This window comes from Phodopus roborovskii, unplaced genomic scaffold (genome assembly GCF_943737965.1).
Source record: "Phodopus roborovskii unplaced genomic scaffold, PHOROB, whole genome shotgun sequence".
NCBI lineage: Eukaryota > Metazoa > Chordata > Mammalia > Rodentia > Cricetidae > Phodopus > Phodopus roborovskii.
Genome location: NW_026126511.1, coordinates 2,793,216 through 2,819,053, shown reverse-complemented (window position 1 = coordinate 2,819,053; position 25,838 = coordinate 2,793,216). Strand labels below are relative to the sequence as shown.

Sequence of the window (25,838 nt, the reverse complement as noted above, 5' to 3'; positions counted from 1 at the left end):
GTACGGCTAGGCTCTGGAATTTGTCTGTCTGCCTCTCTTTGGGACAGGGACTTGCTGTTTCTCTAGTTGGCTTCCTACTCTCCAGGCTCCTGGGTATGAGTGTTGTGGGTCCTGCTGGTGAGGGGACCTCTCAGCTCTCCTGGGAGATTCAGGCAGCAGCCGATGGTTCAAAGGCTTGAAGCAAAAGCCCTTCCTGGAAAAGAACCAGGCCAGATGGGGGAGCCAACAGGTGGAGAGCCCTGAAGCAGGAGAGCAAATACCAGATCCTGAGGGGACCAGGCTGCGGGCTCCTCACCCCGGCTCTCCTCAGACATGTGGGTCCTTTGCTCCATCACAGTGGACAGGGTAGCATGCAGTGTTCTAAGCAGAGGGGCGCGGTCACCGCAGCAGGCAGAGGGACATGTGGCTATTGAAGCTTCCGATCTTCATGACCCAAGTGACCTGATTCCTATTCCTTCTGTAGGAGCTTGAAGGCTTGGTCCTTCGTCCTGTACTTTGAAAAATCAGGCCATGTTTGGACGTATCCAGAGTCTGAGACCTGGGCAATGGGACCTGGGCAACAGGAAGCATTGAGTGGTCTATTCCTTGTTGCCCCCACCCCACCTCTGAGTGAAGAGAACCCTGGGTTCAAGTTGCAGGTCCGAAGGCTCGCCAGCTTGTTGTGTAAAGCTGAGCCGTATGAGGATGTTGTGACCATTTGAGTCACAGCCGTTCAGGACTGCCGGTCTCCTCAGACTAGCTGAGCTGCTAGTCCTAACCCCCCTCCCCCCAGCGTCTCTTTTCTTGCCGGGAATGGTGGGACAGGTAACAGGAGTGAAAAGCAGCTGAGAAGTAAAGCAGATGTTTCTTGAAGAATTTAAGAACTGTGTGGATAAGGCTGGAGAGATGGCTCAGCGGCTAAAAGCAAACCCTGTTCTTGCCAGGACCCGAGCTCAATTCTCCGATTCTCAGCTCTGCCAGGCAGCTCAGAACGACCTGTGACTCCGGCTCTAGAGATGTGTTGCCCTTTCTGTTCTTACCTGCACTCTCTTGCACCTAACCCATGCACATACACACCACTTAAAAGCAAAATTCTAAAATAAAATGGGGTAGGGGATAAACTCAAAAATCAACTCTCTAACCCTAGAGTGTTGGCAGGACAAAGATGCAGAGTGAAGGCAGGACACAGGGCTGCGGGCCAGACAGAGTGAAGACAGTGAGGACGTAGGATGGGCTGGAAAACAGGAATATTCCCCATCCCCATCCCCATCCCCAGTAACAGGCGGGATTCCTCTTAGGATTCGGGTACTTCAATCCCTTCATCGTTCTTCCCAGTCTTTCCCACGACAGTCGTCATCTGTGGTGACACCAGAGAGCATGCCGTTTAGTACACAGATGGGAAAAAAGTTAGATGTTATCCAATATCACTCTGGCGGCCATCATAGACCTAACCAGTTTCAGCCAGCCTGCCACAGAGAGACTTCTGGGCATCCTGTCCTCAAAGGTCAGCAAGATTTGGGTAGGACTGGCATTTAGTTAGGGCGCCTAAGCTCTACTCGGTGTCCCATGATCACTATTGCCTTGTGGAACAGAGGACCCTTTCCTCTCTGGGTCATTTCCTGATGGCTTGTCCTTCCTTGTGTCTGGAAAGCAGACACCTACTGGTTTCCGTAGTCATCGAGGCAGACGCCATCATCAATTCCGGCTGTTGAGTTAACGTGTTGAGTCTCAAGTCCAACCTGAATTACACACCCGGGTGAGGAGGTGGGAAATTATATCTGAAAAAGGATTCTAAGAATTAATAGCAGCTCCAGGGAACCAAGAGATGTCACCATCTGATTCATACGGGGTCTTGTGGGTGCCATGCTCTTTGGGCAGCCTGTCAGATGTGTGACACCTTCAGGGAGGATGCCACAGTGCCATCGAAGAGACGGAATGTGTCAATGTTGAGATGGAAATAGATGGGAAAATAGAGGTAATGCAAGGTTGCCTGGTCTCAGAGACCTCCTTCCCTCATTAGCTATCGTGTTTAAACTCCTCAGTTATTAAAAGAAGGCATTCCGAAATTGTATGACTCAAAAAAAAAAAAAAAAAAAAAAAAAAAACAGAAACAAAACTGTTTGCACTAAGTATTCATCCTAGAGCGCTGCATTTCAGCATCTGCCAGGCAAAGCTTTGGAACTGGAGAACCGGAGAGTTATTCACAGAGGTGCCATCTTTACCTAGGTCAGATTACCCGCCTTCCCTGCGCAACCAACTCCTCCTGTAGCATGTGTGAGGCCTGCCCGGGCACTTTCAAATGGTATCTAAATCTAATTTAAACTCAGCGCAGTACGTGAAAGGATCCCTGTGGAAAGTAATGTGGTGTAAAGGTCTATTAGTGACCACAGCTGTGCCTGGCTCTCACATGAACAGTGCCGTACCTGACCTCAGCCATAGGACTATGCTGTTTCCCTTCTGGTGGTCAGGGATCTGTGGCATTCGGGTTTTGTCTGATGCCGTGAGCCCAGGGTCCAGATGGGCCTGCCCGTAAGAAGCATGGCGGAGGCTCAGGGTCGGAGCCTGGGAATTATCCCCAAAGCACATCTCAGGACTGAGGAGACGTTTCATCTGGCAAAGGGCATGCTGGGTAAACATGAGGACCTAATGGGATCCCAGCACCCATATAAAAGCAGGGGATGGTGAATGTGCACCATAACTCCTGGTCTGGTGGGAAGGGTCAGTGGGGGGAGTGGGCAGAGGCAGGCAGCTCCCTGGCGCTTGCTGACCAGCCCGTCTAGCTGAATCAGTGAGTGAGTGACTAAGGAAGACAGTAGTCAACATCCAGCCTCCACACACGTAAGCACACACACACACACACACACCCTCTGCAAGGATGCTCTAAACCTGTGCCTTCCACAAATTTTAAATGGCCTTTGGTATAGTAGCAAGCATACTCAAGAAACCATACATGAACACATACATGCACAACCCCCACTCCCCTTGTGCCACAAGTTAACCGAAGACACACATAAATAAATCACAACACACAATCGCTTTGCACACTAGCTTCTCCAGCATGTTTGGGGACATAGCTATTCTTCGTGGCACTTTGAGACAGACACTTGGGTTCTCAAGTGTCTTAGTATTGAAAAATACTAAGGGTGAGAAGATGGCTCAGTGGCTAAGAGCTCGCTCTGGGGCATGGGGAACTGAGTTCAAATCCCCTGCAGTCTTGTAAGCACTGCAGAAAAGAACCTCACAGAATGTGGAGGCGGCAGACGGAACCTGCTAGAACCAGGGGATCTGAGAGCTCCCCTTCCTGTTGGGAGCAGCTGTGCCCAGCAGTTCACGCCATAAACCTGTGCTGCCACCAGACGGTCCCCATTTGCAGTGGGCAGCAGTTCATGCAGGCTCCCAGCTGCTCAGAGTGGCGAAGACTGTGAGCTCGGCCTTGAATGGGATGTCTATATCAGATCCCACCCTGCCTTCCCCAAGGCTGAGGCCCACAAAGAGTGGGTGAGCTGGAGGACGAGGAGGAGAGCCCCAAGATGCTGTGTTTAGGACCTCACATGGCCTATCTTGGGGTGGGAGAGACTGCTGAGCAGTTAAGGACCAGAGTTTGGTTCCCAGCACCCACATAGTGGTTCACAATTGCATTTTACTCTTTTTCTGGGAATTTGGTGCCCTCTTCTGGCCTGTGATGGCGCCAGGCACACACATAATAATACACCTGCATTCATTCAGGGAAAATATCTCATACACATGAAATAAAACAGTGTTTTCCAAGGGGCTGGAGTATCTGGGATGGAGCGATGGTTCAGTAGTTAGGACTAGAGTTTAGTTCCTAAAGTTCACATCAGGTGTCTCAGAACTGCCTGTGAGCTCCAGCTCCGGGGATCTGCTGCCCTCTTCTGGCCTTGATGGGTCCCTGCACTCTGTGTACATATCCACACACATATATAGACAAAATAAAAAAATTGAAGTATTTACACATAGGGCATATCTTTTCTATGATCCCTTTCCATGTATCAGCTTCATGGCCATCATAAGTTACACAAACCCCTCTGCCACGAGTGGCCAATGTCATGGTAATTGTGCCTTGACTGGGCCCCAGACAATGGCTCCCACCAACCTTGGACTGAAACCAAGAGTTCCATTGAATCTTTCCTTCTTTTAAATTGTTTCTCTTGGTATTTAGTTACAGTGTTGAGAGCCTCACTGACATAGTAACTTTTTTTTTTTAACTTTTAAAGGAAATTACAAAAATAGAACCTCAAACAAAAAACATATGTCCAATTAATTTGTCTAATTTCTACAAAAATAACTGATATTTTGCATGCTGTTTGCAGTGAATCTTGCTTAGTCACTACAGGAAAAGTCACTTCTTTTCCAAAAATCCACAGCCGCATAATTTTGTCTTCCTGTTGAATGTCAACAGTATTTCACCCTCTCCCACCGGAAGTCCATATATAAGGAGAGTCAACCTCAGAGCGGTTAAATACTTGAACCAAAGTAGAATTTACTTATCTTTATGTTTATAACTAACATACACCCTGAGTTCTTGCACAACTGAGCTGTATCTGAAGGGAATACATGTAGGGGTCTGTGGCTTGATTTAATTTTCAAATGTACTGGGAAAATGTTCTTTTAACATCTGATTTAGGGGTTGCAATGGCCTTTCCCACTCTGTCTCATTTAACAATTTTATGTGTATAGGTGTGTCTATACATATGTCTACGCACCAGATGTGCATTCAGTACCTCCTGAGGCCAGATGAGGGTGTGGAATCCACTGGCATTACAGAAAATTACCAGCCGTCAATCATTTGGGTGCTAAGAATTGACCCAGGGTTCTCTGGACAAGCAGCCAGCACTCTTAGCCACAGAGCCAGCTGCCTCTCTCCTCATTCCATTTGTATATTGAATTTTATGCAATGTTACAAAATGGCTCCTCACTCCCAGGTGGCTCTCACTTTCCTTTGCCTTATAATTTGTGGCTAAAAATTGGGACAGAAAATCAGCTTTAGTTAACTGGCAAAGTAAATCAATCACCCAGTCTTTCATGAAGGAAATCCCATGTTTCATGAGGCAACCTTGGAGCTCTGTAGTCAGCCGTGAGGTTTGGCGGTAGGGACAAGCAAGGTAGGGGGTTCTCATTGTCCGCCCACACACGTTAGAGTTACTTTGTAGCATAGCGGGTCACCTTGGCATTCAAGTCTGCACATTTGTGACTGTGCAGGTTGTTACCACATCTCATTCGGTGATCTGTCAGTTGGTAGATAACAATCTGACATTTACTGAAAAGTCACCCTTTGAAATTGTGTCCTTGCAGAGTTGTTTTGTTTATCCCCTATAGTGTTTTTAGACGAGAGAGAGAGAGAGAGAGAGAGAGAGAGAGAGAGAGAGAGAGAGAAGAAAGAAAACAGTTTCCTATTATCTAGAGGAAGCAAAAGTCCTCACTGCAAGTATTTTCTGTGGTCAGACACATTACCACTTGGTGTCCTTTGGAGCCTGCCCTCCCATGGTGAGACATCCCACCCCTCCCAACCCCCCACCACCCCCACCCCCTGTTAACTTGTATCAGTAAAAACCCCTGGACACTCCCGGGGCTGAGTTCCTGGAGCTTTGATTCTGCTGTGTTTCAGCGTGTGTGACATGCGCATCCTGTGACATCATACAGATCCGTTGTCCTACCTCACCCCGAGGTGCCTGGATAATTGATAATGCACATTGGACCTCCCATGGCACTCTTTCTTGAAACAAAAATAAGATAACTTCCCTGGGCAAATGAGACAGGTGTGAAGTGGGTGCTGTTGAGGCTGTTGCAGACATTGCTCGCACAGGTGGAGAAGTACAAAGCTTTCCATGTGCGACAGCAACTAACTTAGGAGGGAGATTTGTGGAAAGGAGCCACGAATGGTATAACTTTGCACATGGAGTGAACGTTGAAGAAACTTTTTGTCTCTATGTTTCAATACGCCGAATCTCCGTGATCATTGAAAGCAGTGTCTCTAGAAGCATCTAACCGTTTATGCATCAGTGTTAATTCTGTCTTCATGTTGCTGAATCACTGCTTTGATTGTCACTGGCCTCTTTATTGTATACTGTTCATGGTACTCAGCTGTCTTTAACACTAAGGCTCTGCCTGCCTCGTTGGCTTGCAGAGTAATCTTGTGCAGGCTGAATGTGTTTGGAGCTGATAGATACTCTCAGCAGCACTGGGCCAGTTTCTACATTGGTGAGCCAATGGTGACTTGGGAGTGGGTTAAAATCAGACCAGCTCCTCAGTGCTCATCCCCTGTGTTCAGCAAACTCAGAATCTGGCATTTGTAAAGGCGGCAGTAAACCAGGAGTCAGGAGAGCTCCTGGGCTGTCTCCCTTAGCACGGGCTTGCAGCTTGTTTGGTTCGGTCTTCAGGACTGCTCTGCAGAATGCATTTAATGCTGAGGATTTGGTTAAAAAAAGCTGGACCTTGTGCTTTATAAGACGATTTCAAAGCTGGTGAAACTAACTGGTGAGTGCTGAAGGCACAGCTGTGCGCTCAAACCTGCCAAGGCCATGGGGCAGGCAGTTTCTGTCACCGCTCTTTGGGGCTTGCCAAGCAGTGGAACACATTTGTTTTTTTTATTGGGAAGTCTGTCAGTGGAGGGCTGCTGTGAAAGGTGGGGGAAGGTGGCGTTCTGGGCACCAGTGGCTCAGACGCTGCTGTGTGGCCTGGGTGCTAAGCTTGTTTCTGCTGTTCTGTTCTCCCAAGAGGCTGATGAAGCATCTTGACCCCTAATCTGAGGAAAATGTTCTTTTTTCACAGGCCCAGTCGTGGAGAACTAGTGTTCATTGCTGTCCCTTCGTGTCCCCCCCACCCCGCCACCTGTCATCGTGCAGTTCTGAGCCCCACACAGCACCTATCCAGCTCCACCCCCCTCCCCTCACTCTGTCCTTGTCCTTGTTTACCATGGCGCTATTTCCGCTGCTTTGGATTTGCTCCGTGCTGTTCTTTTGCGAGCATGTTTGATCCCAAAGGCCTGCTCTCCTCTTCCAGTGTGGCTTGGACCCGCCATGCCTTCGAGGAGGCGAAAACAGCACGTGACTCTTAGCTGCTGCGGCTTCTGTAGAATAGAACATCCACGAGCGTGAGCATGTGCAGCTGGAATCAGATTCTCTTTTGGCATCACTGTGTGAAGTATGTGGAAGTTACTTTGCATTGCTAAACTCAGAAATCTGGCATGGAAGACAGATGCAGGCTTTTAGAATGAGGTCTTTTTGTTTCCGCGGTTGGCCAGACTTAATTTCTGTAAACTCTTTTTCTTCTGACACAGGTTTAATTTCCAGCAGACGATTGAACCTTTGTTTCAGAAACACGCTCGTGGTCCTGTGGTTACTTTAATTCGATTTTCTGGGAGCACAATGCCATCCCTGACTTGGATGAAACACATTGAGCGAGCTCAGACTGTAGTGGAACCCATCACTCCTAGTGGCCTCGCTCTAGGGGAGGGGCCACACCGACTGCATTCCTTCCTGCACATTGTCCTCGGCTCAGTCCTGAAAGACTAAGGGGTTTTTGTTTTGTTTTCTTTTAAAGCTTACAGTTCCTACTTGGCTTTATTTTCTCTGAAACATTGTTTCCTAACAGCCTTTGAGTAAGTGCCGCTGCTGGGTCACTGGGCGGCTCAAGCAGCTGACTATTGTCTATTTGGGTGGGATTTCATGCACTGTATGTAGCCTTGGTGCATTGTGTCATGCCTCCCATGTTCCTGTCGCTCTGAGTGGTGTCCATACTGTGCAAAGGGCAGTGCCATTAAAGTGACTGAGCCAGGAGCTACAAACCAGTGTGATTTAACAAAGAAGATGCTGGTCCCTGACTCAGTATGGGGCGTGTGTGCATGTACATATGTGTGGTATCATACATAGTAATTACAGACAGTCGTAAGTTCTAGAGGGGGGATAGTAAGGATATGGGAGGAACTGGAGAGGAAAAGGGAGGCCTATAAATTATATAAATATAGTACAGTTATGTATGAGAGTCTCAAAAAAAATTTAAAAATCTAACCCAAGGAAAGTTATAGATTATAACATTAATAAGAAGGATTATGAGAAATCATGTCTGAAGATGATAAGTTTTTGAGGGGAATCATGAGTTTCACAAAATGTTTACATATTTCACATAAATTCTTATATATATGTAGATATATAAAATAAATGTTTATACATTTTTGAGAGTCCCCTCTTTGCTATATGTTGAAACATACAAGGGTAACAAAGACTCAGTTAATCCAAACCACCATGGAAACCAGTCACACACCAATATGCCATCGTGTTCATGTACCTTTCCTATTCATAGAACTACCCCACCTATTCATAGAACTACCTTTTATACCCAGCAGTCACAGCGTAATCCATTGAAAGTGTTAGATTACCTCTTCCTTTCCAATCAAAATGTTTTTTTTTAAGTAACTTGACTTTTCCACCACACATTAGTAGATTACATTTTTATATAACCCATTTTTGTTATAGAAAAATAGATGTAACACATAGACGTTTTAAGTACACGGTGGTATCAAGTTCTCATTCATCTTTCTCATCCACAGAGCACATTATCCATGCCCAGGCAGCAATACTCCTGACTCCCCTCTTAATCCTGGCTATGGTTATTCCATGTTGTCTCTTTGGACACTCTTGTTAAATTCTTGCTTGAAAGCGGTTGTCCCGAAGCCTAGAGTCTGTGCTGAGTGAAGCTGAGCTTTGTCTAAGGAGAGTCAGTACTGAGCATTTGCCTGGAAGGCGTGCCTCTTGGGAGACTCCTGTTGTTGAAGTGAAGAGACCACGCATGAGACAAGACTGTCAGCAGGAATGTCTCGCTCTGTCTCCTGTTTGCCACAGCAGAATTCCCGAAACTGGCTAGATTAGAAGGATACCTTTATTGATTTACAGTCCTGGAGTCTGCAAAACCCCAAAACATGGCCGCTGATCTGCTAAGGGCGTAGCTTTGGGGTGGAATGTGCACTTTGTATACAAACTCCCTAACCCTATTCCAGCACCATAAAAGTGTATTCAACATGAGTTTCAGGGTTTATAAACCATATTCAAACCGTAGCACTCTCTACCCTTCCTAAGGGCAACCCAGAAAACTCGGGTTCAGCAGGCTGGATGTATGTCAGACCACTAGACTGGAAGAGGGAGCTGCCAGAGCACATTGGCCCCAAGGAGCAAGCAGGAGATTTTCCGGCCCGAGACCCTGTTTGCCTCGAGAGGCTGTAGCCTGGCTTTCCCTTGTCTTACTTAGTCTTAGTGTGCTGTTTTGTTTCCTGCCCACTGGGTGAAGCCCTAAAATGTCAAGCAAGATCTGTTTTTAACTTTATTTTTATTTTGTGTTCACTGGTATTTTGCCTGCATGTATGTCTGTGTGAGTATGCCAGAAACCCTGAACTCCATAGAGTTACAGACTGCTGGGAGCTGCCGTGTGGTTGCTGGGAGTTGAACCCGGATCCTCTGGAGGAGCAGCCAGTGCCTTTAACCTCTGAGCCACCTCTCCAGCCTCTGAACAAGATCTTTTTATATTAATAAAATTTAGAAGCTCTTAATACTACAAGGACAATGAATCCCTCATGCCAGGAGCAGACTAATAACCACCCTGAAAGACTGTATCCTCTCCCTGCTCTCCCCAAGCCTTTCCATGCAACAGGCTTTCAAGAGGGCAGTAAAATCCTTACACACACACACACACACACACACACACACACACACACACACACACACACACACCGTGCATAGCCCTGGAATTCAGGAAGAAGGAGGTTCTGTGCCCAGCACACTGGTTACAACACCCATGAATTACAGGGAAGCTGAAAGGACCCATTCTCTCTTGTCCTGGACTCTGGGACTCCCTGAAACCCAATCCGATGTGTGTTTAATGAGTGTTCCGATCAGTGCCGAAGGGAACAAGGAGGCAGTGTGTCCTTGCAGGCAGCGTGGCCACCCCAGAGCCTCCTTAACAGGGGGAGAATGGCAGCGTTTGTGTGTAGACGAACGGGCAGGCCTAAACATTTGGCTACGTTTGCCCAGAATGACAGCTTTGTCCCAGCTCCCCAGAGCTGAGGTGTGAAGTTTTGTTCCCTGCCTATGGTGTCTCCTGTCCAGGGCACCAGACAGCTCTTCGGTTCCGGAGTTCCCTATCATCCCTTGTTCTCCCACAGTATTCTGGTCACCATCGTAGCTGAGGCTGGGTAGTCAGCTGAGCTCTGGGTGCCACCCTAGTAGTTTGGAGTACCCATGGTCCTCAGCCCAGTGGAGTCTATTCAAGGAAGCTAATGTTCGTGTGCAGAGTAGCCTGCCTCGTGTGAGTGCAGCCATGGCATGATTGATGTTGGCCTCCATGCTGAAATAGCCCAAGTATGCTACATAGATGAAGTATGGGTCCCTGCTGGTGTCGAGGGTATAAACACGCAGTCATCATTGCCCATGTTCCTGCTGTTTCTACTAGAAGCTGAGCGCCACATAACAACGCCTCGTCCATTACAGACCGCCAGCCACGATGGTGGTCCTGGGGGTTATAATAGAGCAGAAGAATTCCCCGTGTCTGTGGCAGGGTATCCGCGACACTTCCTCGTGGTCTGTGGTCATTCTGGTGTGACCCGAGCCACTGGCTGCAGACATATATGAAAAGTACAGCAGAGATGTGCGCAGTTCACAGTAAACAGTGATAACCAGAGCGCACCGTAGTGTGTATGTACTGTGTATTGTGATCTGTAGCAAACATATGAGCTGTACACCGCCTGCTGTGCTGTTCATGGTGTGAGTGTGTCGTGGGCTGTGTCATGGACTGGATAAGTGCATTCTGTGGTCTGTTGTGACCATGCCAAAGCCACCAAGATCTGTCCCGGGGACTTCTCTAGACTTCCTTTTCTCTGACGTGGTCCCTTTCCAACAAGCTAATCTCCAGTCTCTTTGGTCTTGGGTGCAGAGCTCAGTTCAGAATTTGTAGGTGTCGCCCCAAGTCTCTGGAGTCCTATGCCTGCCAAGGTTTCCTCTCTCTCCTGCTGGTTGTCCTCACTTCACCTTCTAACTCTTGGAGAGAAGTTTCTGTTTCTGCTGCACGATGTTTAGTGAGTTCATTCATGGCCACCAACTACCCGTCGCCCTCTCCATCCTTCCGGATTTCACTGCCGCTGCTGTTCAGTACCTTCCAGGCTCTTAGGGATGTGAACATACATGTTCTGAAGAGAAGTTCACCAGCCCCGTGCCCCCAGGCCGGCAGCCCCCAGGCTGGCAGTGTCCTCCATTGCCCGTCTGAGCTGTTCTGCCTCATCTGGCTGCCTCTCACTCGGACTCCCCTCCCCCTCCTCTATAATTAGATTCCGGCACACTTTCTATCATTTCCCAGAATTCTGAACAAACCTCTCACCTGATGTCTCCCCTCCCATTTTCTCCTAAGAAATTAAGAAATGCCCCCCCCCCCCCCCGCCGCTTTTTAATTCCTTGACTGTCATTTTAGCAGGGTGTCTGCAGACAGGAGAGACATGCGGCATGTGTTCACTTTCCATATTTAGCCGCAAGTCTGACATCCCCTGGGCTCAATGCAAACTGGGGGTCCCCCCCCCACCAGTTTGCATTGAGCCCAGGCTGACAGTGGCTTTGTGCTAATCCTTCTAGGAAAAGACAAAAAATAAACATGGGCATTCACGCACAGATTCAGGGTTGTCGGGGAACCTGAGTTGCTGCCCTCCTTGGCTCCTGACTCACAGATAGCTGCTCTCTGGAGCTGGGGGCTGTGGAGTTCGAGAATGGGAAGGGATGGCTGAATTAACAGACAGTCATCCTGGGAACATGGCCGAGAGATGCTGAGACCCGGTGAGACTTCAGGCCTGAGGCTGGGCTGTAAAGCGTTCAAATGGGATGATTCAATAGAAAGTCCTGAAGTGTGGAACACAGTTCACATCCACGGAAGGGCAGGCTCTTTAGCCCTACAGTTAGCCCGTGTGCTGGGTATGCTTGGATCTGAGGTGTAGGGTTTTGAAGACTGGAATCTTTCCCAGTCTGCCTGTTGAGGCCTTATTTCCTTGTCTCTGGCTCGTAAAGGTTCAGTGCACTGTCTCTGTCCACATGTGGCTGAGAACTCGGCCCTGATGTGGCTGTTAGTTTACCAGGACTGGGTGACAAGACACCAGACAATGGATGGCATGCTAACAACAGTCTACCACAGTACTGCCCACACCTGTTTGCCCTGAGATGGTGGGCACCGTCCTTCCCAGCCTCCTCTAGCTTCCAGCATTGGCCATGATAACTTGGCATCCCATGGCTTGCCACTGTGTTCCCTCAGTCTCTGCTGCTTTGGCCTGTGGGATTCACCCCACCCTTCCCATCATCATCTTCTGATGGGTCCAAGCCATGCTGGACGAGGGCCTGCCCTAATGACCTCTCTTGATGCCTGTGCAGACCTGCTTTCCAGATTCTCTGGGGCTGCTGGACCAGACTCTGCTCTGTGGAGCTGGGCTTATATTTGCTACCATCCCTGGAACTGGAGGTCGATTATCATCAGTCTCAGGTAGAGACATTACCACTTATGGGGCCCCAGAGTCCACCTATGAGATCCCCAGGGTCTAGGGACCCCCAGAGTTCACCTGTGGGACCCCCCAGACCCCTGCAGACTCTTAGACTCCACCTGTACCTGTAGCTCTTCACTGTCCCCAGGGACGTTATGCTGGGTCACTTCCTTCTGAATTCTAAACAGATACGAGCCTGAATAGGGTGTGGCCCCCCATTCCCACAGCCAAGTTATTGATGGAGCTAAGCTCTGAATTCGGGCACATTTCAGGAACATGCTTTTCAGTATTTGCCTGTCACCCATCATATCCACGGGAGTAATGACACTAAGAACATATGGCAAGACATTTTGAGACTATAATTCCATTTTGTGGGACCAGGGGGTTGGCTCTTAAGACACATGCTGTTTTGTAAGCTATCCTCTGACCCTCACATGGATGCTGTGGCACATGTGTAGACACACACACGTTTTTTTAAAAGTTTCATCTTATGATCATAATTCTATTTTAGCATCGCACCTGTCCAGAAGAGCAATAATAATCTCTAGTTCAGCTGCTTGGTAGCCAGAGAACTAAGAATTCAAGACAAGCCTGGGCTACAGAGTGAGTTTAGGTCAACCTTTGCAAATAACTGAAACCTTGTGTCAATAATGCTAATAACAAGAGTAAGAGTAATAATGTTTCTTTCTCTCCTGACTCCCCTGGCTAGGGTAGGACTGAGCCATGCTTATCTGTTGAATCCTTCCTTAAGCCACTCTGTGGCTGTGTTTGGGGTGAGAAAGTAGTTAATATTGAGTGAGGCAGTAGAAAGCTGCATGAGGTTGCTCATGCCTTTAATCCCAGAACTTGGGAGGTAAAGGCAGGCAATCTCTGAGTTTGAGACCATCCTGGTCTTCAGAGTGAGCACCCGGTCAGGCTCCAAAGCTGCAGAGGAACTCTGTGGGGTGGGGTGGGGGGGTATGCTCTGATAGCGCCACTGTTTTTACAAGTTCAAAGGCCACAGACAGAGCCTTTTCTTTTATTGCTGTAAATAATTTTTTTTGTCTCTGTGTGTCTAGTACATGTTCATTTGTATGTACATGTATGTTCATGAACTCCAGCGCTTAGAACTGTATTCTCTAGGGTACTGTTGCTAGGAAGCAGGGTGGGCAAGGCTGTTGAAAGAAGCCATTTCTTCCTGTTGGGTGAGTGTGTGTGTGTGTGTGTGTGTGCCCTGGTTACCATGGTTACACTAAACCTCAAACAGGGGGAGGGGGGGAAACACTTCCATAAATGGCTCTCTGAAACCTGAGCAGATGGAGATTTTGTAAACCTGGCCAGACTGTTACCTTTCTAGATTTCTGAGATAATTCCCGAAAGCTTTCTCAAATAGGAGATTGATTGGATCTGTTCTTCAGGGAGGTGAGGAAAGGATGGAGGCTGTGCCCCTCATCTACAGATCTTTAACCTTAGTCTTTCGGGAGACAGAAGAGGTGTCCCTGCAAAACAGTTTGTGGATAACCCGAAAACACAGGAATGGGTCTAAAGGTCCAGTGAGCTAACACACTTGAGCCTGTGGCTTCTGTTTGCCAGGCCGTGTCCGTGAATGTGCACACCGTTAGGATTCAGGGATTGCTTCCCAAGCATGTGAACTCCCACTAATGTGATTTCACAGGGCCCAAGGAAAGGCCAATTTAACATGACACACATTGTGGACGCCGCCAACTTGATTGTGCAGTCGATTAAAATTCATGTGCTCCTGGAGCTTAATTAAGAGTAGCCAATAAGAATAATAAAAGAGATTTGATTATGTGGTTTCATTTATTGCCAATTTGTTCTGCAGAACGAAACATCATAGTTCTGATTTGACCTCTCCTAAGGGAAATACTTCTAGAGTATTTTTATCAAGAATACTGGAATACGGCGTTGGCTGGATTCAGATTTTTATAGGCCATAGGAACCTTAGTGATCTGCAAAAGTACAGCCGTACGGCTCTGTGGTAAAGAGTACTTGCTGCTCTTAGAGAGGACCTGGGTTCATATTGCCAACACCCACACGGTGGCCTGCAACCATCTCTAATTCCAATTACAGCAGATCCTTGCTTCCATGGCCACCAGGCAGGCACATATGCACAGGCATAACATGCTAGCAAAACACTCATATACAAAAATACAAATAAAATTAAGAAAGGTGTTACCGGGTGGTGGCTTACTCCTGTAATCCCAGTACTCAGGTGGCAGAGGCAGGAGGATCTCTGTGAGTTTGAGGTCAGTCTGGTTTACAGAGTGAGTGACAGAACGGCCAAGGATACATAGAGAAACCCTGTCTCAAAAAACAGATGGATGGATAGATGGATGGAGATAGATGAAGATAGGTAGAGATAGATAGATATAGATGGATATAGATAGATAGATAGATAGATAGATAGATAGATAGAGATAGGTAGGTAGGTAGAATGAAATAGGTAGGTAGAATTAGATAGATAGATAGATAGATAGATAGACAGACAGATAGATAGATAGATAGATGATAGATATAGGTAGGTAGAATGAGAATGGAAGGTGGCCACTGTTATATTAAATCACTGTTGCCACACACAAGGATTTTCACCTGTCGAGAAGACCACTCTTAGAAAATGCTTTTCTAGATCTTTCCCCAGTGTCCTGAAACGATGCTGTTGCCACCCGTTTATCCGTTTATTTAGAGACGGTGCCTCTTGTAGCCCAGGCTGGCCTCCCACTCCCTGTGTTGTTGAAGGTGACCTTGATCTTAGGATATGTTTGTTTCTACCTCCCCAGTGCTGGAATCCGAGGCATGCACCTGTCTTATACAAACTGAGGATTAAATCGAGGGTTTCTAGCCAAGCCATTTACCAACTGAACTCCGCCCCAGCCCACCACTGGTTGGACTTTTACAGGTGTGCACACGTGTGTGTTTGTGCATATGTGTAGAGACCAGAGGCTGATGTTGGGGTTCTTTCTAATACTCTTGTTTTCCGAAACAATGTCTCGCTGAACCTGGAGCTCACGATTGGTTAGAGTACATGGCCAGTGAGCTCAGATGATCCTGTGTGTTCCCCCCGGCCACACAGCACTGTGGTCCAGACATGCCATCATGGCCAGCTGCTGTGTAGCTTCTGGGGCTCCCGCTTGGGATCTTATGCTTATGTTGCAGGGGCTGTATCGACGGCCTGATACCTGCTGGAAAGTTAATGGTGACATTAGAGTATCATTCCCTTATAAAAACTGTCGTGTCAGGACTCTTGAAGCCTTTAGCGGTGTTCTGGTGTCATGCTGTGAATGTGGCCAGAATTCACAGGGAACTCAGATGCTTTCTGGTCACCATCCATAGATGGATGGAGGTGGGAAGCTATCACTCAGACTGAGTCGACTGTGAGGCATTTGCGTAAACGGGCACAAAAAATGTAAAACTTCAGAACACTATGAAGAAATCAGATCCAGTTCGCCACTGTTAACTGGGTTCTGGTCGTTCATTTACAGCCCGTCCTGCAGGCAGGCAGCCACCTCCTCTGCAGCTCTGTGATAGGACACAGCCCAGCTTGGCGTTGACCAGGAAGTTAGCGGTGCACATGGACGCCTGTTCTGAGTCAGCGAAGGACTCGGTTTTAGTGGGAGCTCCCCACCACTCTCGAGACGCGCTTAGCCTAACACCTATGTCCGCAAAGACATCCATTGTATGCCAATCTTTCTCTGCTTGTTTAAACTTCTGGTGTTGAACTGTGAAGGCTCCTTTCTCTGGTCCTGTAAATCTAGTTGAAGTTATCAGATTCCCTTAATTCCAGTAATTCTTTGAGAAATACCAGTTCCCGCCAGCTGGGCAGATAATTGGCAAATCCTTTCTTCTCTTTTTTTTAACAGTGTTGGAGGTTGTGAAACTGGACACCGTATAATATAGAATTCTTGCGACCAGGCCCATTGCGGGGGGAAAATGTTTTTATTAATAGTCTCTGGCTTTTGCTGGAGTTACCAAAGGAGAAAAGAAAGTTATAGAAAAAAGTGGCTGTCCATAAGCTGATCGTGTGCTGGTGTGAGAAAGTGAACCTAGAACCGAGGATTAGTATAAGCAGGTCATCGTCTCCGTCCGCTGTCAGCCAGCCTGTCTGGGAAATGGCTGTGTGCACACAGCATGTCAGAAACAGCAGATGTCAGAGCCATGGTGACAGAAAGCAGGGTCAGGGTCCACCATTCTCCCCAGATGCTGGGGAGTGCACCTGATGGGGAAGAAGGTGGCGTCTCTGGTGGCCACGCCTTACCCCTGCCAGTGGTGCATGAGCTGACCTTACCCACAAGGATGCTGTGCACCTACAGGTAGCTCTGGGTCTCTCCTTGGCTGCCGTGACTGGCATCTGTTAGAGAAAGGAAAGTGTGCAGGGCCCAGCCCTGAACCGTCTCTGTCGGCCCTGTGGGATGTGAGGTTGGGCTAATTGAACGCATCGCTGCCCCCATCAGCTCCCAGCCCTCGCTGCCATTCAGAATCTTGAGTCAGTGGCTGCTAAACTGTTCGTGAGCATTGAAAGGGAGTGGAAAGGCAAGGCCAGTGACTTTGCAGCCTCCTGAGGTGGGTGTGGTAGAACCCGAGGCATCTTACCAGCAAGGTCTCAGGAATCCACTTCATAAAGAGAAACCAAGGCATGATTCTAACTAAGTTGGGGTGTTACACATGTCACTCTCTCGTCTGAGACTTGAACTCAGGTTAGTTGTTGGGCTTGGTGGCAAGCCCTTTTACCTGCTGAGCCATCTCACCTGCCCCGGCTTAACAATGGCATGTGGCAGGTAGAGAGACTCAGTTCCCGGCTCCCTGTGTGGCAAACCCAACACCACTCTCAGAGACAGATGCTTGCCGGGCATGCTCATACATTCCTGCCTCCCCAGCTCTCAGGAGGCTAAGGCAGGAGGTTCAAGACCAGGCTGGGCCACACAACAGCGCTTCTTCCCAAAACAAACAAAAGCCAACAGGAACAGGTTGTTGTTAGAAAAGGGAAAGCTGCCTGTGTCTGGGGCTGGAGTGGAGAGACGTCGATTTATCTCTGTCCAGACTCGGCAAGAGAGAGCTCAGACACCGAAAGTGGCATCCGGCAGGATGTCACAGGGTGGGTGGTGGCCAGTCCTGCATGACCCTTGTGAGCCCCCTGCCTGGGGAGTCGGGAGCAGCTTGGGTTGTGTTCCTGGCTGCACGCACGCAGCAAAGGACGCTTCTAACCCCGGTTCTTTCTGTCCACAGCAACGAGCTCCGGGGAAGGTGCTGCTCGATGCCGTCTGCAACCATCTCAATCTCATGGAGGGCGACTACTTCGGCCTGGAGTTCCCTGACCACAAGAAGATCATGGTAGGAGACCCAGGGGACACCAGCTGACTGTCACCGCCTTCCCCACCGTTCAGCTTAGGGGTGGGAGGAAGCATTACCTCTCGGGCTCCGCAGAGGGAGAGCGCCCAGAAGGCCCTAGTTTGTATTTCAAATATGTATTTGTTTAAATGTTCAAAATACATGCTAAGGTGGTTTGTGCGCCTTCCAGCAGAGACCAAGGCTGGAAACAGCCTCCCTGCTACCCTGCCTTCCACGGCCCACAGGTTGAGAACCACTTGCATGTGGATATTGATTTTTGCCTGCATGCATGTCTGTGTACAATGGGAATGCAATGCTTGTGGAGGCCAGAAGGAGGCGTTGGATCCCCCTGGTACTTGGTGACAGTCAATTAAGAGCTGGCATGTGGATACTGAGACTCAAACCCACATCCTCTGGAAGCCCAGCCAGTGCTCTTCACCCTGAGCCAGCTTTCCTGCCCCCACAAACATGGTTCTAGCTGCCCCGTAGTTTACAGAGATCATAATAGATAGAGGAGTTCACTGTAAGATGCGTTTTATTTCTGTTTGTATCCAAAGCACTATCATTTAATACATAATTCATCTCAGTAACTATGGATGCTCCTGACACCAACTTCTGTGGGTCCAAGCTGCCTGTGTCTGCTCAGGGACCATCACTTAGATCTCCAGGGCCACACCAAGCTGCTGGCTTGGGCAACTGCTGGTGCGCTTGAGGCATCATGGGCCATGATTTGATTCCTGGGTTCCTTAGTGTGGCCTGGAGCCTGGAGCATGCTGGGTAGATCGAAGGGTAGGTGTTAATGGTATGAAGCGGTGAGGGAGAGGGAGACACGGCTCAGAGTTGACCAGCTTGTGGGCTAAGTGGGTGGAGAAGGGGAAGCCTAGAGGGAGGACCATGTCGGGGGAGTGCCGACTGAAAAACCCTGAACCAAGGTCGGAGAATGAAAGAAGATATGCCTAGGACAGATGACAAAGGCAGAGCCAACGAGAGCCACAGGCGCGCCAGGGCCGTCAAAGTTAAACCTAAGAAGAGAGTGTCCCAGGGAAAGACGGCGGCACACGGACCCGGGACCCAGTGTGAGGCAGGAGATGTTTCTCTACGTCATTTCCACTGCCAGATGTTCTGCCGTTAACCCCACCTCATTCCAGCTGCTGGCTTGCAATGGTGTCTGTGGTCCTACACTAGGCTATGCAAACTTTATCCCCAGCCCATGCTGTCCCCTTCTAGCCTGTTCCGTAACTGGAGTGTTGTTCCACGAGCCCATTTTATGTTAAAGTAACTGCTTTCCAGACACCCGAAGACACGCTGGCTTGTTGTTTCTAACAAGCGCACTGAGCCCAAATTGCTACATGCTTCTAATGGCTCCCCTGTCCCCAGGCATGCCCGAGGCCCGTCCTCTAGAGCTGCCTCTCCTCTAGAGACGCCTCTCTGCGGTGAAGTTAGAGCTGGCGCTTTGCAGTTGAGGGGTGTGAGATCCTGCAGGTAGCGCAGTGCATGTGCGGTCAGTTAGCTAATGGCTGAATAAGTGCCCCACCCACACCCTACAGGCTCCAAACAGTGTCTTTCTGTGTAGCCCCAGAGACTTCTCTATGCTACGTTTAAGGACCCCTTTCAGGGGCTGATGTGTGACCCACGATAGCCCTTAAAAACTGTGTACACCTACAAAAGCAGAATGAAAAACCTCAATGATGTAAAGACATGACCGGTGTCTACTTCGTATGTGATGGAGATAGAAACATGAGACTCGGGAGTATAGCTCAGCGGTAGCATACATGCATGCTGTGGGGTCCGTTCCCAGACACTTCCCTCTGCCACAGCGCTCTGGTCCAGTGGCAGACGGGACCCATTCTGAACAAGGTGGGAAGGACTAGATGTGGCTCTGTTCTAATAAAACTTTACAAAGTCAGAAGCCGAAGTCCGAGCGTGCCTGCTCTGAGGAGTTGTAAGCCATGCCTGGTTCCATCTCAGAAGTTCTGCAAAGGCACTCAGGTAGGAAGCAGGGGAGGAGGACTGGAATTCTGTCACCGTCCCGTCCGGTCTCTGTGTTTTACTCCCTGTCGGTCAGCTCAGGAACTGATTTGATATAATGGCAAAAACAAGTTATTTTCACAAAATTGATCTGCAGCATTAGAGGGGACTGTATAAGAGAACAGCGATGTCCAAGCAGGGTCCTGGCTGTCCCTCCATCTCTGGAACAGTGGTGTCCAAGCGGGGTCCAGACTGTGCCTCCATCTCTAGCTGGCTGCAGGGTTTGGGAGTACAATCCTTTTAAAAGTCACCGAGTTTTACCATTGCAGCATGTACCACGTGTGTGTATTGGCTACAACCTTAATGAAAATTTACTCTAAAGTACAATGAGCTCACGGTGTGGTGACGGTGACAGCCCGATGGCCTGAACATGCCCAGCAGCTGATAGAATCGCCTTGAGGTGCTGGGCACAGTCCCCCCAAGGAGTGTGATCATCTACATCTTCTCGGATGTGGAACCCTCCTGCCTTCACCAGACAGTGTAACCCAGGGCCCGCTGAACTTCATTGCCACCTCCTTGCTAAGCCTCTTGGTAACAGGAAGACTGGGGAGAAGGGTGTCCCAAAGGATCAGTGTGCTCACGGCTGTCCACGTTAAGGATCATGTGTACTCACGGCTGTCCACGTTAAGGATCAGTGTGCTCACGGCTATCCACATAAAGAATCATGTGTGCTACGGCTGTCCATGTCAAGGATCATATATGCTCATGGCTGTCCACGTAAAGGATCATGTGTGCTCACGGCTGTCCACGTTAAGGATCATGTGTGCTCACGACTGTCCACATTAAGGATCATGTGTGCTCACGGCTGTCCACGTTAAGGATCATGTGTGCTCACAGCTGTCCACGTTAAGCACAGGTCCCAGGGACCTGGAAGCATGAGTTACAGAGAGTCCATCTCATTGTGATTTCTGTGTGTGTCCCAAATGGGTAACTTGAGCTCTGTAGTCCTAGCCATTGTTAACTATGACTCATGGTCCTGACGTTGCACACGGCCATTCACATTCAGTGTGTTTGAACAAGAGCCATTTTGAGCCACACCCCTCTAAATCAATTGCACAACTTACCATGCTCCTGCCCCGGCACTTACCACTCAACTTCCTGTTTCTAAGAACCAACCCCTCTGGACGTTTGTGTCTGGTGTCCTGCACTGTGTCTTTACCTGTCTATAGCTGGGCTTATTTCACTCCAAGGGTCATCCACACAGCAGGCTCTGTCTCCTTTTTCCATGCTGGATGCCATCCCTGTGCTATGTACACCATATTGTGTGCCCTCCTTTCTCCTTTGATGGATACGTAGGTTGCTTCTTCCTCTGGGCTGCTCTGAGTGATACTGGAAAGAGCATGAGCTTAGCATTGCTATGATACCCAGCTGTGATGCCATCGCTATGATATCCAGCTGTGAGTTACCTTGGCCAGGCTCCCTTTGGAGGGCTGCTTATAGCTGCCCAATCCTGGGGCCGCCTCAGTTAGCTTTGCTTAGTTTTCTGGGTAGGATACATGGGGAACGCTCAGACTACCTGCCAGACTAGGGCTGTGACTTTTGACCCTGGGTGAGAAGGTGTCAATTTCAGGCTACTTGAATTCCTGTTCAGCCTTCTTGTCTCTCTTCTCATTGTTTTAAATGCTCATGCCCAGTATCATCCTCCTCCCCAACCCCCCACCCCCGTCCCTCACATCAGGGCCAAGCACCCTACCACAGGGTAGACACCCTACCACAGACCTCCTACAATCATTTTTCCTGGGAAGGAAAATGAAGGCTTCTGCAGTCTAAGGCATGTTCCTGGGGTTGTAAACACATGCGTGTTAATTATTAAATAGTCAGTTGGGCGCTACTCTTCTTGGGCTTGCCCTGTTCCTCCTCAGGTAGCACAGGTGATCGCTCTGCCCACACAGTGAGTGTGCCTCCTGTCGCCCTCTGGTCCCTGAAGGATCGCTCTGCAGAGCAGAGAAGTCCTTTTGTCAGTCTTACAAAAACGGCTTGGGTCTTTGCCTGGCACGGTATTGATCCAGGTGTGAAGACCGAGTACTTCATGCTGACCAGAACATGGTCTAAGGCTGATCAAAGGTGACTTTTGATAACAGTGGGCATTTTCCCCCTACTTAAGACTCTGTTAGCCCATTTGCTCTGGAACCACACCAAAACAGGCCGTGGTCCAGATTTGACCCAGGCATACCCAGTTACCAGTCTCTGCTTGGTTTTATTTCTCCCATCCATCAGTCTTAGCAGCTAAGTTCAGAGAAGTTCTTGTCCAGCCCTTCACAATGAAGCCGATAGCCAATCCCCCTCGGGTCAAGCACTATGCCCTGTCTGTTACCTTTGCTGCCTGTCTCCAGACTTCCTTCTGTCAAGGAGTCACTCCATCCAACCCAGACAGCTGGTGGGTAACATTTACCCCTCCAGCCGTGGGAATGCGCCCAGTAAGGCATCTGCCACGTAATAGACACTTGGCTTTCTCTTGGATTCTGCCCTTGTATTATAGCTCAGAAAACCCCTAAGGCTAGCCCACCAGTCTTTAGTGACACAGTTCTCGGTGCGATGAACTGATCTGCTTTCTTCTAAGTCAGTGTGGGTACTCATGGGGAAAAGCCTGACATGTGCCATTCATTTTCTTGTCTGTTTAGCTGAGACAAAAATGTTGCCTGTGGCAAGTGAGATTTTGATGGTTTTTGTGTCAGAAAGTGCAGTCATTTGGTGTGACAGGTGTCCCTTGCTGGATGACCTCTATTTATGAGTAGTCAGCCCCTCACCTTCCTCCCTGGAGATGCATCCGGGGCAAGATTGGGCCCTGTGAAGGACACGCCGGGCATTACTGGTTACGAATACCGCAGGGTGAAGGACACCCAGACCGTTTGGTAAGCCACAGGAAGTTAGGGAGCACAGCTGTAACCACGTCAGTGGCTGGCACTGTGCAGGCCAACAGGTGGTCCCACGGTGATAGGTCAGGCCTCCAGCGGTGAGCCTTTTAAGGGGAATTTTTCAAAGGTAATGAAAATTAATCGGGCAAATTACAAGTAGGTGAAATTGAATAGTTGTTGTTCTGTGAGTGTTGTGGCTGAGGCCCGTGGCCGATCCCATCTTAAGAAGTAGATTTGGCTGCCGGGGATGACTTTTACTCATCTTACAAGACTTTCAAACGTCTCTACTATTTTTCTTTATAGAAGTTAGTTTGTTGTGAACATATGGCGGTTCCTTCCATTTTTGTTTAGTTGGGTTTTTTTAGTTAGTTCCATCATAGTTGAGGAATGTAGTTTGCGTAATACAACACTTCTTAAAATAATTGGCTCACGGCCCGGGACGTGACCCATTTTGGTTAAGTAGTTTATGTAAACACATGCATTTCCGGCGGCGATGGGCCGCATGTGTGAAAGCATTCCTGTGAGAGGGTAGCAACGCTGTGAGTTCCAGCGTCTAAGCCACCGTAACGGTGGCGCGGGTGGCGCGATGCATTTCTCCTGACGGTGCTGAGGTACCAGCCTCCTGCCTTCCGGGGCAAAAATGGGGCAGCTGTGGGATGCGTCCCCTGTGTTGCAAGAATTTCAAGTCTGAACTGATTATCCACCCAAGGGCCTGTTCAAGTCTGATCTGAGGATTACCCATCCAAGGGTCTGTTGTTTTTTTTAACCTTGCACAACATAGTTCTCCCTCTAAGGGCTCAGCTTGGACTCTTATGCCCTCTACTCCTCAGGGCTTTAAGGGGAGAGGTCTAGAAGTTGTGCTCATGTGTCTTTCTCGTGCTTCTGTATCTCTGAGTCCTGGGCTAGTTTGGGTTGCCTTTCATTTTCACTGAGGCCTTCTGTTTCCATGTTCCGTGTACCCGGTGACTTTGGTTGTTAGTTGGATGCTAGACGCTGTGAACTTGCACGTGGGATGCCGCTGGCTACCTTCATCCTCTTCATCTTCCTGTGTACTCTGTTGAGCTTGTTCTGGGATGCAGTTACTTGGAAACCATTTGCACCTTTTAGACTCTAAGGCTGGTTAGGTGGGATGTCTGTGCTAAAGTATTTATTCTCAGCTGTCAAAGCCTGCCTCCTCCTGACTCTGCCTAGAAGCCTACCCAGTCATGGGGTTTTCTAGCCTGGCTGGTGGGAGTCTGTCTTTCCTGGCTTTCTGTGAGCCAGACACTATCGCCTCTAATATGTTCCTGAGGCTTTCCTGGCCTTGACCACTTTGCTCCCACAAGGGTATCTCCGCAGCTCTTCCCAGCTTCTCCTGTTTTGGTAAAATGTGACCGTGAATTCTAGACCTTAGATGAGTTTCTGTAGCACGAATTTTAAGTTTCCTACCTGTGCCTTAGTTGCTGGAAGTTTAGAGTGGTGTGTAATTTCTACTCTCAAACAGGCATTTCAGAGCAGAACAGGGTTCTGATGGTGTGTTATTTGTGTGTTTTATAAGAAGTTGATTGCTTTTAAGCACAGAGTACTTAGTAAGAAGACAGCAAGGGTCTGGTGATGGCTCAGTGGGTACAGTGTGTGTCACACAAACACAAGGGACTAAGTTTGGAGCCCAGCGGCTGAGTTTGTCAGTCACCCCAGCTCTGAGGTGGGGGTAGGGGTGGAGGGCAGGCAGTCTAGGCAGATTGGTGAGCCCCAGATTCCTTCTGTGAGAGATCCTATCTCCAAACACCAGAACAAACATAAGTAGTGAAGAATGATAGAGGCAGACAGGACAGCTCATGTTGGTCTCTGGCCTCCACATGCACAGATGCACACTCACCCCTCATGTATGTGTGTGTGCATGCATGCATGTGTATGCATGCGTGTGTGCACGCACATGTGTGTGTGTTCACATACACATGTGCACAATACAAGATGAGCGGCCAGGAAGAGAGATGAACTTATGTTGAGTTATTAGCATTAGAAGGAAGCTTTTTATGCTCCAGAAAAGACAGAGATTTGAACGTATACCACACACATGCAGACACACATGTATACACACATGCAGACACACACACAAGCAGGCATGCATGCACTCACACACCCAAAGCTTGTACAAAGTAACCGTGCTGTTATGAATATTAAACAGGATATCTAGTGCCCGGTGGCACAGTAGATACAAAGTTGTCTCTTCCTTGACCCCTTACTAATAGCTCAGACTATTCGTGTTGCCTACAAAGATAGTACCTGCCATGGTGACGTGCCTCCCCTCCCCTCCCCTCCCTTCCCCTCTCCCTTAGTACCCCTCCCCTCCCCTGCCCTCCCCCCCACACTTGCCTGTGAAAGCACTTCCCACCACAGAATTCAGTGCACATTCCCCAGATAGGAGAGGAAATGATTTGGGGATGAACTGAGAACCGGCGAGCGGTGGGAGATGGGCTGGGAAGCCATGCTGACCTGGACAGGGAAACACGCTTAGCTGGATTTGTGTGCTCACTTTCCCAGAGCCTCAGTGTGCAGTGGCTGGGTTAAATCTGACGACATTAACGTAGACCGCAGTGCGGCCTGCCTTCTGTGTCCTGAGAAGAGACCGTGTGAATGAACACAGAAGGTCACGGGGGTGGTGGTGGTGTGTTTGGAAGAAGATGGCCCCGTAGGCTCGTGGGAAGTGGCCGTGTGGCCTTGTCGGCGTAGATGTGGCTTTGTTGGAGGAAGTGTGTTACTGGGGGCAGGATTTGAGGTTTCAGAGGCCAGTGTCTCACAGCACTGCTGCCGGGGATCAAGATGTGGGACTCTCAGCTCCGTCTCCAGCCCCACATCTGCCTGTCTGCCGCTGTGCCACACCATGACGGTGATGGACTAAACCTCTGAGCTGTAAGCCAGCCCCAATTAAATGCTTTCCTTTATAAGAGCTGCCGTGGTCCTGGTGTTCTGGTGTCACAGGCATAGACGCCCCCAACCAAGACAACAGGTGAGCCCATCTCCCTCAGCTGTCCATTGCTAGGGGGGCCGGGCACCTCCCCCACCCCAGCTGGCTCAGTGGGGTATGATTGATGCCGCCAGGTGGTGTCACTGTAGGGGGCTCCTCAGCCCCTGCCTGATTAACTCACATGGAGTCC

The 25,838-nt window shown here is 49.0% G+C and overlaps 1 protein-coding gene across 2 annotated transcripts in view; it reads left to right on the top strand.

The window, feature by feature from the left end:
• The window catches only part of Farp1 (FERM, ARH/RhoGEF and pleckstrin domain protein 1), a 158,295-nt gene that overhangs the window by 66,519 nt on the left and 65,938 nt on the right, over positions 1-25,838 (top strand). For both annotated transcript variants that reach the window (XM_051195208.1, XM_051195207.1), the window contains exon 2: positions 17,717-17,821. In XM_051195208.1, coding sequence (XP_051051165.1) covers positions 17,717-17,821 — 105 coding nt within the window. The remainder of the gene's footprint in view (positions 1-17,716; positions 17,822-25,838) is intronic.